At 34.6% G+C, this 16,869-nt stretch overlaps 1 protein-coding gene across 2 annotated transcripts in view; it reads right to left on the bottom strand.

The window, feature by feature from the left end:
* LOC101889562 (furin-like protease 2) overlaps positions 1–16,869 on the bottom strand; it is a 472,277-nt gene that overhangs the window by 17,492 nt on the left and 437,916 nt on the right. For both annotated transcript variants that reach the window (XM_059122172.1, XM_059122173.1), the window contains exon 11: positions 2,480–2,754. In XM_059122172.1, the coding sequence (XP_058978155.1) occupies positions 2,480–2,754 (275 nt within the window). The remainder of the gene's footprint in view (positions 1–2,479; positions 2,755–16,869) is intronic.

The raw sequence follows: 16,869 nt of genomic DNA, 5'->3' as shown, positions 1-16,869 counted from the left end.
GTGGATAAAACACGCCCACCCAGGCGTGTCAGGAAGGACATTCATGATGTAATGAGGGAGGTCCAATGCTATAAGAGAGAGCCTCTAGGTCCTATCTTATCAGGCAGGGCTGAGTTCCATATGCCATCAACAACTACAGCATGAATACTGTCCTAGGAGTCACTATTGCAGCTGAAGAACGTCGGCTACCTATACAAACCAGGGTAGTTTTGGCACAATTACGTCCAGAATGGTGCAATCATCTCAATTCAGATTGGAAACGAATTGACAAAGATGTGAGAAACGACGACCCTGCCCTGCCAATCCTACCCCCACTCATCCCAGAAGATTTGTGGTAAAAGCCCACGAAAGTGGCCTAATTTTAAAACCTGGAGTTAATGCCGTAGAATCAGCATTCAAACAAAACCTGTGTATTGTTACAACAAAAATAACACATCGCAAAAAATATTCCTTTCTGGCATAGCCAGAATATAACTGTATATCCAAATAATTGCATATTCTGATTTTCAGGATTTGGAATTATTCAGCCCTATTTTCAACTATATGAGGTGTAATTCGGTTTTTCCTTGAGTAGTTGGAAACCCAGCCATAAAATATTGAATGTAGGTCGACTTTTTTGTATAGCCCCCCATTTGACTGTTCCTCCTGATTTTCGGTTCTTGAGAGTTTGAAATCAACTGTGATTTGATACTGAGGTTTTTCAGTGGATATTTATAGACCTCGTTAATAATATTCAATGATCTAATCTTTCAAAATACGGAATACCATGAGTAGACCCATCGCCAGTAATGTGAAATTCTCAATGGTCAATTTATTTCTTTTAAACAATTTTCAAATGGTGCCCTTTCAGATTTTCGGTATTTTGGCCCTACTACCAAATCAGGTGCAATTTCATAGTTTGGGTTCCGAGTGGATACTCTCTCCAAAAATATTCAATATAGAGAGGCATAGCACCATACATATAATTTTTACATGATGGAGGAAATGGAAAATAAAGTTCGCTTCGTCCGAATTTAACGTTGCTCGGGACCTGCTAATTTTTTTTTTTTTTTTTTGACAAGGGTGCTTTAAAAGGATTAAAAATAAAATATTTTTTATGAAAGTTTTTAATGTTTAGTCGAAATTTTTCATATCTTTTTTTAAAAAGGTACACTATCATCTTCGATTCCAAAAAATTTTAATATATTTTAATTTTGGAATAAAATATTAATACTATCGATGGTACCAATCATTGTCCCTCCATTACTGTTTGCCCTAATTAGCTGTAGGTATCTCCCTTGAACAAAATTTGCATTACCCTCAACTCTTTGCTTTCCTCACAAGACCTACCTCAAATTGCTATGATGTAAATTTATTATATCCTGTTTTCATTTCTTGTGGCCAAATTGTTAGCTTTTATGGCATTTTTAATGACCAAAGGTTGCAATCGAGGCGTAGGTTTTTTGTTAGCAACTCTAAAAACCAATGTATAGCAAATGGCGTAATTTGGGCTGGTCTGGCCTATTTGTAGCAAATTGTAAAATGTCGTAAGGATTGACAAAGTTACGAGGGAAATTTATGGCTACTTTGTCCGTATTTGCTTACAATGTGTTTTTCTTGATTAAAATCAAATTTAAGAAGATTGATTTGTTTCATTCGAAATTACATTGGATATTTTGAGGAGATTAAAGACCTTGATTAGCCTAACATATGTTAAGGGGGCTGTGCAATTAGACATTTTATATTTACATGAAATATCTTTCACCCATAAAAAATGCGGTGGGAAAATAGCAACCAAGGCAACAAAAAACCCCCGGGGGTACGCCATAATGGTCAGAGAATTTTTTTTCTATTTTAATTTTTATTGCATATTTTCTGGACATTGCGAGCTACCCAATTATAATGTTTGTATTATAAAAAATAATATAAAGTACATTTTGTTTATTATAATACAAGTGCTGGCCACACCGTTTTACCAACAAAAAGGCAAGTCCATTTAAATGTCTTTTGATATACCAATGAACTCTCCAGGCAATTTTATGTGCCATATCGCCCGCTGGCATGGCTATGTTTTTTTTTCTTCGCCGCTTGCCACTTCATCACAATAAAAAGTCCATTTACCGAAACAAGAGCAAAAAAACAACAAGAAATGGTAAACAATCACTCTCCATAAATCACAAAAGGAAACCTCAAACTACAATATCCTGACACCTAGAGGACAAACAAGAAATGTATAGACTTTGGGTACACGCACATTTGTGAACATAAATTTGCAGGACGTTTTTGTGCAGTGATGGTGGTGGTGGTGGTCAGTACTGCAAGAAAAAAATATATATCTCAAAATAGACAGTAACACCCCATCACCCACAACTTCGCTATTATACTCGTTTCATATGTATGCATGTTCTTCTTGTTGTCCTCTCGCTTCACATCGTTCCATTTCTCAACACACTCACACACACACGCACAGTTTTGCGCAAAAATTCAAATTCATACTCACATTCATCGCAATTTTCACTGCCAGTGATAATACATTTTCCTTTTTTATTGCGCGTCCAGTTGTCTTGGCATGTAAGACAAAAACCATTGGTGGTACATGTGGCACAGCCCGTCGGACAGGCAACACATTCTTGACGTTTTTTATCGGCATAGTAACCATCGGGGCAGCTATTCAAACATTTACCATCGTGGGCAAAGCGGCCGGAACGACAAGTGATGCATTGTGATTCGGCGGACCCATTGCATGTGGCACAAGATGAATGACATGGGGCACAGCTGTAAGGAGAAGAAGAAGCAGAAGAAAAAAAAAAAAACATGAATACAGATAAAGGAATAGGAAGAAGGAAAAAAAAACAGGGACTTGATATGGCAAAATCATGAATGTAGTGTTACAAGCCTTTAATCTCTCTTTTTCACTTCCCAAAAGGGCATGCACCTGGCGGGTGGTAATGAAAAGCTTCAACAAGCCTAAAAGTAGGATACAAGGCATCAGGTCAGTTGAATTTTAAGGATAGACACACATAGACACAGGTATGAATACAAACAAACTTTTTTTGGAGGAAAAATATTTTCTTTGAGATGACCGAAGGGTCTTCTCATAGAAGACTAAATGGTCTTCTGCTAAAGGTAAAATATCTTCTAATAGAACATTTTCCCTAAAAAGGCCAGAGCGTCTTGTAATAGAAGGCTGGAAAGAAAATATTTTTACAGAAGATCAGAGGGAAGGTCTTAACATAAAAGACTGTAGGGCTTTCTCATAGAGGACTCGGAGTTTCTCTCATAGAAGTTTGGTAGGTCTTCTCATAGAAGACTGGGATGTCTTCTCAGAGAAAATTAGGAAGTATTATCATTGAAGACTGGAAGGTATTATTAAAGAAGCGGGAAGTCTTTCATAGATAAGACCAAAAGGTCTTATCATAGAAGTTGAGAAGGTGTTTTCATAGAAGACCAGAGGGTGTTCTCATAGAAGACCAGAGGACGCCCTCATAGAATATCGGATGGTGTTCACATAAAAAATCAGACGGATATCTTATAGAAGACTTGAAAGTTTTCTTATAGATAAACCAGTAGGTCTTCTTATAGAAAGACCAGATGTTCTTACTATATAAAACCAGAGGATCTGCTCAAAGTAGACCAGGTCTTCCATAGAAGACCAGAAGGTCTTCCCATAAGACCAGAATATCTTCCCATAGAAGACCAGAAGGTATTTCTATAGAAAACCAGAAGCAGGTTTTCTAATAGAAGACCAGAAGCAGGTCTTCTCATAGAAGACCAGACTTGAAGACCTTCATAGAAGAAGAAAGTTTCCTCATAAAAGACCAGAAGAAGGTCTTCTCATAGAAGACCAGAAGAAGGTCTTCTCATAGAAGACCAGAAGAAGGTCTTCTAATAGAAGACCAGAAGATAGTATTCTCATAGAAGGCCAGAAGAAGGTCTTCTAATAGAAGACCAGAAGATAGTCTTCTCATAGAAGACCAGAAGAAGGTCTCCTCATAAAAGACCAGAAGAAGGTCTCCGCATAGAAGACCAGAAGAAGGTCTCCTCATAGAAGATCAGAAAAAGGTCATCTCATAGAAGACCAGAAAAAGGTCTTCTCAGAGAAGATCTTCGCATAGAAGACCAGAAGATGGTCTTCTCATAGAAGACCCGAAGAAGGTCTCCTCATAGAAGACCAGAAGAAGGTCTCCTCATAGAAGACCAGAAGAAGGTCTCCTCATAGAAGACCAGAAGAAGGTCTTCTCATAAGAGACCAGAAGGCCTTCTGATAGAAGACGACCAGAAATTGTTTTTAAATTTTAAATTTTTTTTTCTGAATCATATATTTAAATCATAATATGCTCTGAAATAAGCAACTACAGCGGATTTGTAATATTATAATTTAAAAAAAAAACGTTTCTACAATTAATACATCCACTTAAATAGATGTGTAATCCTCAAATTCTAAACTCAACAATTCGATGCCAATTCAATGGCCCTACAACATTTGATGCATGATGTTTACATAATGACATATTAATTGCTTTGCAAATCACATTACAACCCCAAGGAATTCATAAATAATTCATTCCAAATCTATCCTTCAAATTATGATAATCCAGAGGCAGGCAAGCGTTGAGAGGCTATGTTCACAAAAAAAGCAAGGCTTGTAATTGAATACTTGAACAATTTTTATTTTGCAAAATCTCCTTCATAATAATTATAATAGCATGACTTGGCAATGTTGGAGGAGGGGGTGCAGGGAGACAGAACTGGCAACATCATATTGATACATCATATCGCAAATGATGCCTGTACCGCCGCCGCCACATGAATCTCTGACACTCGTGTGAAAATGAAGTGCTTTCAAAACAATAAATGAAGCTGGGATTTCATTAAATTCATTTGAACATGCGAACACACACACTCAAACATTCATTTAACATTTGCGTTGGAATCAGCGCAATAATAGGCTGTACAACATATATGTGGTACTGGTGGTGATGGCTGGCTGGCTGGTTGGGTGGCTGACTGACTGACTGTTTCAACAACAACATTAATTTCCTATTCAATTAATGATATGCAGTGCCAAGCCAGTCGGCAGCAGCGGCGTCGGCGGCAGCTTGAGCTACACTCATCAACAATGACACAACAAGCGACTGTCGTGTGCCACTAGCAGCGGCAGCAACAGCAACAGCAACATCAACAATGTGACCAATGTGTATTCCAACAATGGTGGTGATGATACTGACGCCATTACCGATATTATTGACAATGATGTTGGTAGTCGTAAATACTTCAAGTGTCAATTGCCAATATCTATGGGGTAATGTGTATACAAACATGCATCACAGATATGTTTATATATAAAACTTGCACCGATATGCATATGTACACCATATGTGAGTATATATGTTATGTTCAAGATAAATTTTTAAATACATTGAGTGTTTTATATAAACTAAGTCGAAACTATTAAAAATGTGATATAAGGAATTCGACAACATGCATTAGCACATATGTTGAGGTAGCTTAAACTCAGCATTTTGTCCGCAATTGAAAATAATCGCTGGGTCAGCTAAGCTTTCAATACCCTCCATCTTTAGTCAATGAAAAATTTTTGAGAGTTTGGAGAAGTGTTAATAGACCATTTTAAATAATGTGGTACCAAATGAATTAATACCCTTAAAAATATTCAAAAGTCGACGGAATTGCTTTGAAGGGTCTATACCAAAAAGTTGAATCATTTCGAATTTTTTCGTTGAGAGTTGTTGCACTCTGGGAGTTACCTGAATACCAAATTTTTACCAATTCCATTGTCAAAGATAGTCGACATTTTTAACATCCTTAAATCAGCAGGCGACGTTATGTGAGGGGCTTTACTAAAAAGGGGAGCGATTAATTTTTATAGTAGTCCTTTAAATACCTAGCGGCCGTATGAAGTAATCATTCCAAATTTAGAAGAGTTCGATTTAGGGAATTAAATTTCCAATCCTTAAAAATAAGCTAAATTTTATTCACCTAATTTAAAGGACTGCCAGATCTATATGTATATAATCAGACATCCATGATTACTAGGTCCGGTCTTTTAAAGGAGCCATAATCGGGGATTTACTATAACAAAATTTGTAAGGAATATCCGAGCTGTAATCGTTTAGTTTTAAATTAAGTATTTTTAAAAAACTATCTATAGCTCTGATTTTTGAATTAGATTATGTAAGGACCATCAGATCAACAATAGTTGACTTTTTAACTAATTTATTTAGGACTGTCAAAGGCAAATTATGCATTTTAAAAACAAAATGGTTAAAGGACTGTCAGTACAATAATTGTGGATTTTCAAGTCAATAAAAAATGTTTTTGACATACAACACAGCTATAAGAGTGGAATGTTAAAGGACGTTTTTGAAGGATCAACAGAGCTATAAACGTGGATTTTTAAAGACAGTTTTTTTTTTTTTTTTTTTTTTTTTTTTTGAAAAGCCGTCACTTTAACAGTGAATGGATTGTTACTTGGCGACTTCTTCTTTGGGCCGCAAGTCTGCACCAAAAATTTTAAAAGATGAAATTCCTGAGCCCCTTACTGAGGACTTAGGTCAGCCACTTCACTATTTGGCTATGCAAAATTTTATGAAAAAACAAGTAAGCAAAGGCTACAGTCGAGCGGGGCCGACCGTTAAATACCCTACAACACTATAATAAACGATACTGTTTATATAGACGAGATACTCGAAAGAATTCCACAAGATATTGTGACAAATAATAAAAGAAAACCATCAGGTTTCCTTCTCTAATTTTCGAATAATAATTTGCTCATTTCCAATTTATTGGTAGATGTTGCACGTAAATGGTCTTCCTAGATCTGGAACCAATATTTCCCAAAGACCCATAATCTCTCAGAAGTGGCAAAAGATTAACATTTATTATTGGATTTTGACTGAAACGCATCTATATGAGATACACCCATTTGACTATATTCTTCAACTAAATCAGCGTTAACGAAATAGTCAGAAGTGCGTCTTTCCTGTATTTGTGAATTCTCCAAAGAGTCACTGGAATGGACATTTTCGTATTTTGTCTACAAAAGTTGGCAAACTATTTCACATATTGAATATTTTTGGATGGCCATCCAAAACTATTTGGCTTTTGCAATGTCCGGTAACCTCCATTCAAATGCGCGTGAGGATCGGGCGATAATTACGACCTGCTGACAATTTTGCAGTTTTTTTGTCCATTTCAACCCCTAAATATATGGCGATTATCTCCAAAAAGAGTAGGCTTCTATTCTGACCCTCATCTTATCCCCATGCAAAATTTCATAAGGATCTGGCTATAAATGCGATCTGTATATGATATCCTGATATCCTAACTACTTAGTTTTGTTAGCTGTAGAAATATTACAAAATGTTTAATTCAAAATGAAAATATGCCAAAAATATGACAAAATTGAAAAAATATGAGCAAATTTTACAAAATCAATATTTTCATCTTTAGAGAGATATTTTTATGCGATTTTTTAGACGTTTTTACTTTCCTGCCAAGAGGCCATTCTGAATTAATGAGAACTGTGGAAATCAGTTCAGCCGTTCTCGACATATAAGAGATCTTTCAAGCATATCGCACATATTTTGCTATATATATCGCACATATTTTGCTATATATCCGTTTTGTTGGATGTTTACATCAATGTAAAGATCAGAAGTAACCTTTTCATGGCTTTGTGATTTCGCCGGGATTTAAAATATTCGCGGTTTAATGAAAAATTTTGAATTTTTCCAACACAAAAAAATAGGGTCTATTTTACCCGCTAAATATTATCCGATGACCACCCAAATTGGTAGGCTTCTTCCCCGCCCTAAACTCTAGCTACATGCGAAATTCCGCGTCGATTGGTCTATAATTGCGACCTGTATAGCTACTGCAAAATCCGACATTTTTTCAGTATTTGGTCCATTTCAACCCCTAAATATTATGCGATCATCTCCAAAAGAAATAGGGTTCTATTCTGACCTATGACCCACCTGCATTCTAAATTTCGTGAAGATCGGGCCATAATTGCGACCTGTAGAGTGATTACAAATTAACATGGACAGACGGACAGACGGACGGACGGACATACATAGCTAGATCGACTCAGCTCGGCGAGCTAGGAAGATCCATATATACTTTCCTATGTGGGAAACCAATATTTCGAGGTGTTACATAATTTTTGGCCCAATCAAACTTATAATACCCCCAACACATAGTGTTGTAGGGTATAATTAGGGTCCAGTAAGTGTGATCATTGCCACCATTCTGACGAAAATGTGACCGGAATATGGGGTACACTCCAAATGCAGTTCTTTATTAAAATAAGTAAAATATGTCCTTTATGAAATAAGTTCGGCCGGGCTGAACTTTTAATACCCACGACCATTTTGAATAAAATTTGAAAAAATTCCAAAATACCTCTGAAATACCCCTTGTAAGGGAGCTATAAGAAGGCAGGTTCCTTCATAAGCGATTTTTGTCACAGGCTGTAGTATCCATTACGAACTTCAATTACAAAATTTGAAATAATTCCGGTAAAAGTATGGCTAAAATTATCAAAATACCGAACAATGAATAGTCAAATTTCTGTTATAACTTGAAATACCCATTAGGAACTTCAAATACGAAATTTGAAATAATCCCGGCAAAAATATCGCTAAAAGCATCAAAATATTGAATATTGGGAGGTACTGTTATATGGGGGCTATATGAAAACGTGGATCTGCATGGCCCATTTAGGAACTTATCCTGCCTACTCGCAAAATACACATGTGCGCAAAATTTTAGCCATCTCGTTCTAAAGCCAATTCGACGAAAGGCAGACGGACATCCTCAAGTCAAGATAGCATTTTACGCTGATCAAAAATATATAAATACTTTGTTGGGTTTGACATGAGTGTTTCGAGGAGTTACAAACGGAATGAGTATTAGAATTGCAAATACGTGTTGTAAGCAATTGTATAATATTTACCACTTCGACTCAAAAGCCTATAAAGCGCCAAAAAATCGGTCGGTACAAGGGCCAACAGTTTATTTCCACGTGAACCCAAATTAGTCTTCCTTATAGGATAAGCTCACATTTTTCCTTTGGGAAAAAAGAGAACGGTCACGGAGTACTCAGGTTTTTATAAACGTTTCAGAACATTTGAGGTCGACCTACGGCTAGTGCTCCCGATAATTCCCAAAGGAAGTGTGTGATTTGGTACAATATTTGCTATCCGTAATATTTTCAAAAAGCCTATACCTAGCCCACAAACGGGCTGCAATTTGCGCATACAAAATTTTCAATAATCTCAATTAAACTAAATTTTCTATTCAATTTACAAACTGAAACTCTATACACTCCTTAATTTTGTAGCAAGTTTAACAATATACAGTTACAACTCCTTTTAATATTCAAGGAAAAATGAGTGGCCTATATTCCTCTATATTTATAAACTTTTCATGGCCTCGCCACCCGCTCACACAAAGTTTCCCTTCCTTTATAATTTAAAGGTATGTACATATTTACAAAGAGTGAAAACCACAACCTATTTTCAGGCAATATTGTATCCTATTTCATATGTGTATTTTAACAAAAGCTTGAGGCCGGCCATTCGCCCTAAGGGTGTAGAGGGTGTTGATATTATGTGTATATGTGACACGCCTTGAATGAATGGAAAGCTATTACAACGGCCAGCAAACACATAATAATTTAATATTATTAAATAAATAGAGTTATAGTTGTTTATTAATAGACCCACGCACCCACACACACGAACATTGGGTGATACAACCGAAACAGGCTACACACGTTCAATACACAAAGGACTGAAATATTTGCTCTTTCATTTCCGTTTCCTCTTTGCAAACTCATAAACACAACACAACAGCACACACATGCATTACCCATACATGGCAACGTAAATTTCTTTGATGTCTTTGACGTATGTGTACATAAAATTGTGAGTGTGTGCGTGCATGTTTAGACTAGGTCATGTATGGGAAGAAGTTAAGAAAAAAAGAAAAACAAACACATACACACTCACACTCACACAGAGGAAAAGCAGCGGGCGGAACCTGACTAAATAAATTGAATTATGGTAATGGTATTTAGCAAAAGCATTGGCATTATCAAAGTTAGTTATTGTTGTTGTTGTTAATATATTGAAAAAGTTGTCGTTGTTTTTACTCTAGTCTTGAAAACAAAGTTTAAGTGATAGTCTATGGCAAACAAAAAAGAGAACTTTTTAATACATTATTTACGTAGAGTGGCAGTCGTGTTGAGAGTAGCTGTGTATGTGTGAAGTATTGGTGTGGTAAATACACATGATATTAATATCGAAAAGACAATTTACCACAAAATTAATTTTATCAGCAAATAATAGTTTGATATCAATTAATTTGTCTATTAAAAATCAATGTGTGCAATTGTTGTTGGCAAACAGGTAAAATATGTATTTAAAATTATATTAAAATTTAATTAAAATTTTCGAAACTACAAACAAATATTGCATTCAGAGAATTTATGGCAATTAAATGAGAAATGTTCATAAAAGAACAATGTTGGCTTTAATAAATAATCTCAAATTATAAAAGGATAGGGAAATAACTGACTGACTAAGAATCAACACCCAGATGTAACGGCTGAAGTTAGAATTTTGAAATTTTGAACGACGGTCAGGGTGCAAGAACATAGGAAGCTTGAAGTCAGCGCAAGGCATATTTTGTGAGATTTCATAAAGGAATTACAGAGCCGAACTAAAATCCTGCCGTCGTTTTTCATTATAATTTGACATTAATATGCCTAGCCATGACTTCCAGCTTTTTGTTTACTTGCACCTTTAGGGAAGTGATAATGCTGAGTTTTTGGGAAATTCGTCCTTAAAGGGTACGAAAAGTACTAAAATGTATTAAAAAATTAATACTGTGTATTAGATAAACGGAATTTGAAAATCCTTGGAATGAGCGACACTGATAGAGTGCAGGAAAGATGCCCCAAAGGGTTTTTGGAAATTCAAATGTTAGGATTACGAAAAGTTCTAAAACGGTACTAAACTTTTAAACTGGTACCATTTGGTATTATAGAGCCCACATTTAAAATTTAGATAGATCTAAAAATTTAGTATGAGAATCAAGTTTGGAAGGTAAATTTGATATATGAAGGTGGTTTTGGATATGTGTACTAAGTGTGCGAACTGTACTGAAAGTTACTAAATTTGGAACAGTTTGGTTTAGGATGAAAGAATGAAGCAGGAATTTTGAAATTTCGCATTGGAGTCCCTGTTCGAGGCTGGTTTGTGATAAAGATGTGATTGTGGAAATGTGTACTACAAGTGCACGAAAAATACTAAACAGTACTATATTTGGTATAATTTGGTATTGGGTGGTGAGCGAATAGTGCTTGAAATATGAAATTTGTTATTGGGGTCGCTGTTCATATGTAGCCGGGATATATAGAGGTGGTATCGGAAATGTATACTATAATTGTATGAACAGTACTAAATGGTTCTAAATTTTATATTGGATGACGGATTGAGAAAAAATTCTGAAATTTGATATTTAGATTACTTATGTGTTTGAGATTTTGGATTTGGTGGTTTGGAAATGCGTCCTATATCTGTATGAAAATGGTATTAAATTTGTTATTAGGTAAAGGAAGAGGAATAATTGTTGGTATCTAGAATTGAAATTTGATTTGAAATTTTCAAATTTCCAAACAATATTTGTTTGATCCAAGGACAAGCCCTATTGAAATTGATCAGAATCGGTTCACATTTGGATATAGTTCCCATATATATCTTTATCCGATTTCAGGTTTATTGTGCACCAAATGGCTAATATCAGCTCAAATGGACTGAATTTTGGCACCTCCGTCGGAATTCAGCCTAGAAGCAAGTACTCAAAATTTTGGTGAAAATCTGTTCAGATATAGTTCCCATATATATGCTTCATCCGATTTGGTGTTAGAGTACCTCACATGCGTAATAACTCCACAACAATGATCTTTGGTACCGGACAAGATCGGTTCAGATATATCTTGTTCCGATTTAAGATTTTTTTTGCACCAAATGGCTAATATCAGCCCTTATGGACTGAATTTTGACTCATCCGACCGAATTAAGTCCAGAAACAAGTACTTCAAATTTGGTGAAAATAGTTTTCAATACAGCAATAGCTCCCCATAAATAAGCTTCATCCGATTAGGTGTTAAAGTCCCTCACATGCGTAATATACACTCCACAACAATAATCTTCGGTGCCAGATATCAGATGCAGCTCTGAAATAAGTGTTTCAATTTTTTTCAATATCGGTTCAGATTTGGATATAGCTCCCATATATATCCTTTTCCGATTTCAGATTTGTTGTGCCCAAACGGTTAATATGAGCTCAATTGGAATGAATTTGAGCTCAATTGAATGAATTCCGTCGGAATTCAGCCTAGAATCAAGTACTTAAAATTTTGGTTAAATGGGTTCAGATATAGCTCATATATATGCTTCATCCACATCAATAATATTTGATACCGGATATCAGATGCAGCTCGAAAATACCTCTGCCAATTTTTATCAAGATCTGTTCAGATTTTTCGATATACATCTTCATCCGATTTTACGGTTGTATGTAATATCAGCTCAAATCGGGTAAATTTTTTCATATTCAACCGATTTTTTCCGTTTGGACTATATCATGGACTATACAGCAATGTTATTTGGTACAAAGAGGTACAAAGGTATACGCTAAATTTGTTGAAAATCGATTCCGAGTAGGATATAGCTCCCAAATTGTAACTACTCTAAAATGATACGCATTTATATAAGGTTCATAGTTGCTATGGAAATTCCCAATATAAACTTTTTTGGTTATGGGAGCTCTACTAAATAAGTACACTGGTGTAGGGTATCATATAATCGGCCCCGCCCGACTTCTGAAAGTTCTGCTCGGCTGAACATAGATACTTATATCATCTACTCACAATATCTAATATTTTGGAACATTGAAAAGTATGATCCATTTTCGAACTTCCGCTCACCACTCAGGCAGATGTGCGGAGCTCAAATGTCCAGAAGCAACGTATAAAGTTTTTGACCTTATCCAATAGTACGCCATCTAGACATAATTTTCTGCTTTTCTAGTTTTCCTTAAATTGTATGTATCCTCCGTTTCTAAATATGGTCACCCATACCATTTGAAATTTAAGGCTTAACTTAGCTTTCAGGAAAGACGAATTTAAACACAAGCCAGCAACAAATTTGAAACCTATTGTGTGCGCATGAGAGAAAAGGAAATTCCAATAAATGCAAATAAAGGAAATCCATGATGAACACATACAAGATATTGATGTTTTGGGGATATGAGAACTTTGAAATTTTTGAAATCCTTATGTCACATAATTAGCATAATAATATTTGTGTATTGTGTTGTTGGTCGTGGTTATGAATATTAATTTCTATTCGAAATGTAAACAAATGACAGGCATAACAATATTGGACTTGAGACAATGTATTTAAATCCGACGAACATGGATATGTTAATATTTTAACAAATTTTTTCTTGGTTATTTAAGTTTTGTAAAAATTTTTGTATAGTCGAAAATTCAATATTTTTAAACTGTCACTTGCAAGGAAGGGTAATATAATGGAAGTAAGGTGTAATAATAATCAAGGCCCCATACCACAACAATGACCACATGTCCCGATTTTTATTGACAAATGTTCGCCCATTTTTTTTTCATACCTTTAATCGTTGGTGAGAAAAATGGGGAGAAATCATTTGTCAATAGCACAAAATAAAAATTTCTATCAAAATATTTATTTTATTTTAGTTTATTTATTTTGCCATCAAAAGAGTGAAACTACAAAACAAAAAATCTCAAACACAAAACAAACTTCAACCCAATTAAATTCATGTTAAATGAATATTTAAATTGACAGTTTGTTTAGTAATTTATACAGTCCGTTGTTGTTGTCATTGTTGTTGCTGTCGTTTCGTTTTTTTTAATGTCATGCTCGGTTTTTATTAATGTTTTTTATCCCATATCCCTCCGGTCTCTCCAGTCAAATTTAGATAAGTTTTTAAAAGCTATATTAAATAAATATTTATTTAACTACTCTAAAGTTTTAATCAATGTTTGAATATATAAATGCATATACAAATGATTATTATTTTTTTTTTTCATTTCTAATTTAATGCATAATTAATAGTTTTGTGCGTGATGTGCATGTGGGTGAAAACATAAATGTTCAACATCACATTAGCCGCTACCAAAGTAACTCATTCACTCACTCACCCACCCGCCACTACTTATTATAAATAGTTTAATTAAAATTCAGATTTTTTTCGGAGCTTTTCATAAAATTTGATATTGATGACAGAATGAATATTTTAAAATTTTGTGGCATAAAAACAAACCAAAAAAAAAAATCTTAGTGTTTTAGTCAGTATGCAAATAATACTAGAAGCTAAACGGCTTAACTTTGAATTTGTCAGTTTGCTTTCGTTTTTTTTGTTTGAAAGAATTTAAAAACTTTTTTTGAAAGCGAAAAAAGTGAGCAATTTTTAATGTATTCTTTCAAACATGAATTTATTCATTTCAATGAGATGAATTGTTAAATTTTAAATAGTTAATATTTATATGCAATGCGCCGTACAAAATAGTTCTGCATTAAAAAAGGATTTTAAAATTTTTTTTGCCTTCCTTCCCTTCACCCAATACCAATAATTTTCGTACAATTATAGAATATATTGTAGAAACTACCTGAATATGTTCAGGCTTCACATGAATAGAGGCCATAACACAAAACTTCACACTTCTATACCACTTTAAATCCCTGTCTCTTCAACCAAATTGTATCAAATATAGTATTTTCAATTCAATTCAATATACCAGCAAAGTATATATGGATCTTCCTAGCTCGCCGAGCTGAGTCGATCTAGCTATGTATGTTCGTCCGTCCGTCTGTCCATGTTAATTTGTAATCACCCTACAGGTCGCATTTATGGTCCACTCTTCATGAAATATAGAATGAAGGTGGGGCTAGAGCCAGAATAGAGATGATCGCACAACAATTAGAGGTTGAAATGAACCAAAAACTGCAAAAATTCCTGAATTTGCAGTTGCTCTACAGGTCGCAATTAAAGACCAATAGTCGCGGAAGTTAGCATGAGGCCAAGGCTTAGGGCTGGGCAGAATCCTTCCAATTTTTATGGTCATCGGCTAATATTTAGAGGGTGAAATAGACCATAACATTTGTGTTAAATAAAAGTCAAATATCCCATTAAACCGCGAATATTTTTAATCCCGGTGAAATCATAAATAGACGAACAGGCCAATTTAGCCGGTTACGTAAATGCCAATATTAAATATATCGGAAATATATAGCGAAATATAAACAATGTGTATATACAAATGAATGGGATGTTAGCTAGAATGGTTATATCTCAAGAATGGCTGGACAGATTTTGACAAATTTTGTCAATTCAGAATGGCCCTTTGGCTTACAAGAAGAAATCTAAAAAAGCGCAAAAAAAGATGCTAATAATGATGTTTTTATAGATTTTTTTTATTTTTTCATATTTTTATCGCATGCGATTTTTTCAATTTGACTCAATATTGAAGTCTATATTTTGTAATATTTTTTTCACTTTACAACACATGTTGGGGTTATTATATACAGTCTGAAATTATCGTCCGATCCTCACGAAAATTTTCACAAGGGTGGGTTCGGTTCAGAAGGGCTATGCCTATTGTTTTCAAATAAGTCCGCAATATATTTAGGGCTTGAAATGGACCAAAAACAGGAAAAACTACTGATCACACAATTCAAGCCAATCGACTCGAATGAGAAGAGAGTTAAGGACAGGGAAGAATTCTAGGATTTTGGATGACCATTGGATTATATTTAGCTGTAAAATGGACCACAACAACAAACAGCAAATGCCCCTGTTCAAAATGCTAAGGGTAATATCTGTGCCGTGCTCCGTGAAGTGAAATCTTCCAAAATGAATTTGGACATAAAGGGGCTTCTAACATATTGTAGTATTGTAGGAGATCAAATGGTCGGCCCCGTACGGCTATAGACTTTGCTTATTTGTTTTCTTCTTAATTTTTCAAATATTGTAAAAAAATATTTAATAAGTTTAAAATTTTTATTTTTTTCTTTACAAAGACATCTCCTCATTTCCTTTTCAAGCTTTTTTCTGACGATGCCACGTGGCAGTAATATATTTCCTTTTTGTGTAAATGTGACGTATTTACCAAATTACATGTCAGAACTTATAAAACAAGATGTCAATCAAATGCAGTCGTTGTTCATTGTCACAAGGATGCAAATAAACTTATGCAAACACTTTTGGGGCACAAATTGATAGATTCAATCAAATAGTAGTTGTGTATCATGCAGTGGTACGGAGAAGAAATGTTGCACTATTTTGGAAGATGTATAACGCAGGAAAATATAAAGATTTTAATTTTTTTTCTCTTTGAAAGGCCTCAATGTAAGATATCAAAAGTTTTTTCTAAATTCCAAAAAAAAAAAAACAAGAAATTAAAAAGTATGAATCGGTTTTGCCGACAGATGTGTACCCACACCAAATGTTCGATTATCTAAATATATTTAGATATCTGGTATGATTATTTAATTTTTTGATCCTCTATGGAGTAGGTTCCGAAGGAATGGGCCAATATTGTCTATTTCGTATCGGACCTAAATAAATTTGATATAAATGTTGTGACGTGTCACCTTTGGACTATATTGGTTACCTTCTTCACTTAATATGTGAGGTGTGATAATTTTCAGAAAATATTAAAATGTGCATGAGGTACCAGATATAGTCGACCGAAGTATTCCATTTTCACACTTTATCTAATACAGATAAAAATATTGATATGGGCAAAATTACAAG

This window comes from Musca domestica, unplaced genomic scaffold (assembly GCF_030504385.1).
Source record: "Musca domestica strain aabys unplaced genomic scaffold, Musca_domestica.polishedcontigs.V.1.1 2, whole genome shotgun sequence".
Taxonomy (NCBI): Eukaryota; Metazoa; Arthropoda; class Insecta; order Diptera; family Muscidae; genus Musca; species Musca domestica.
Note: the sequence above shows the minus strand (reverse complement) of the source record. Positions and strands in the feature narration are given on the sequence as shown.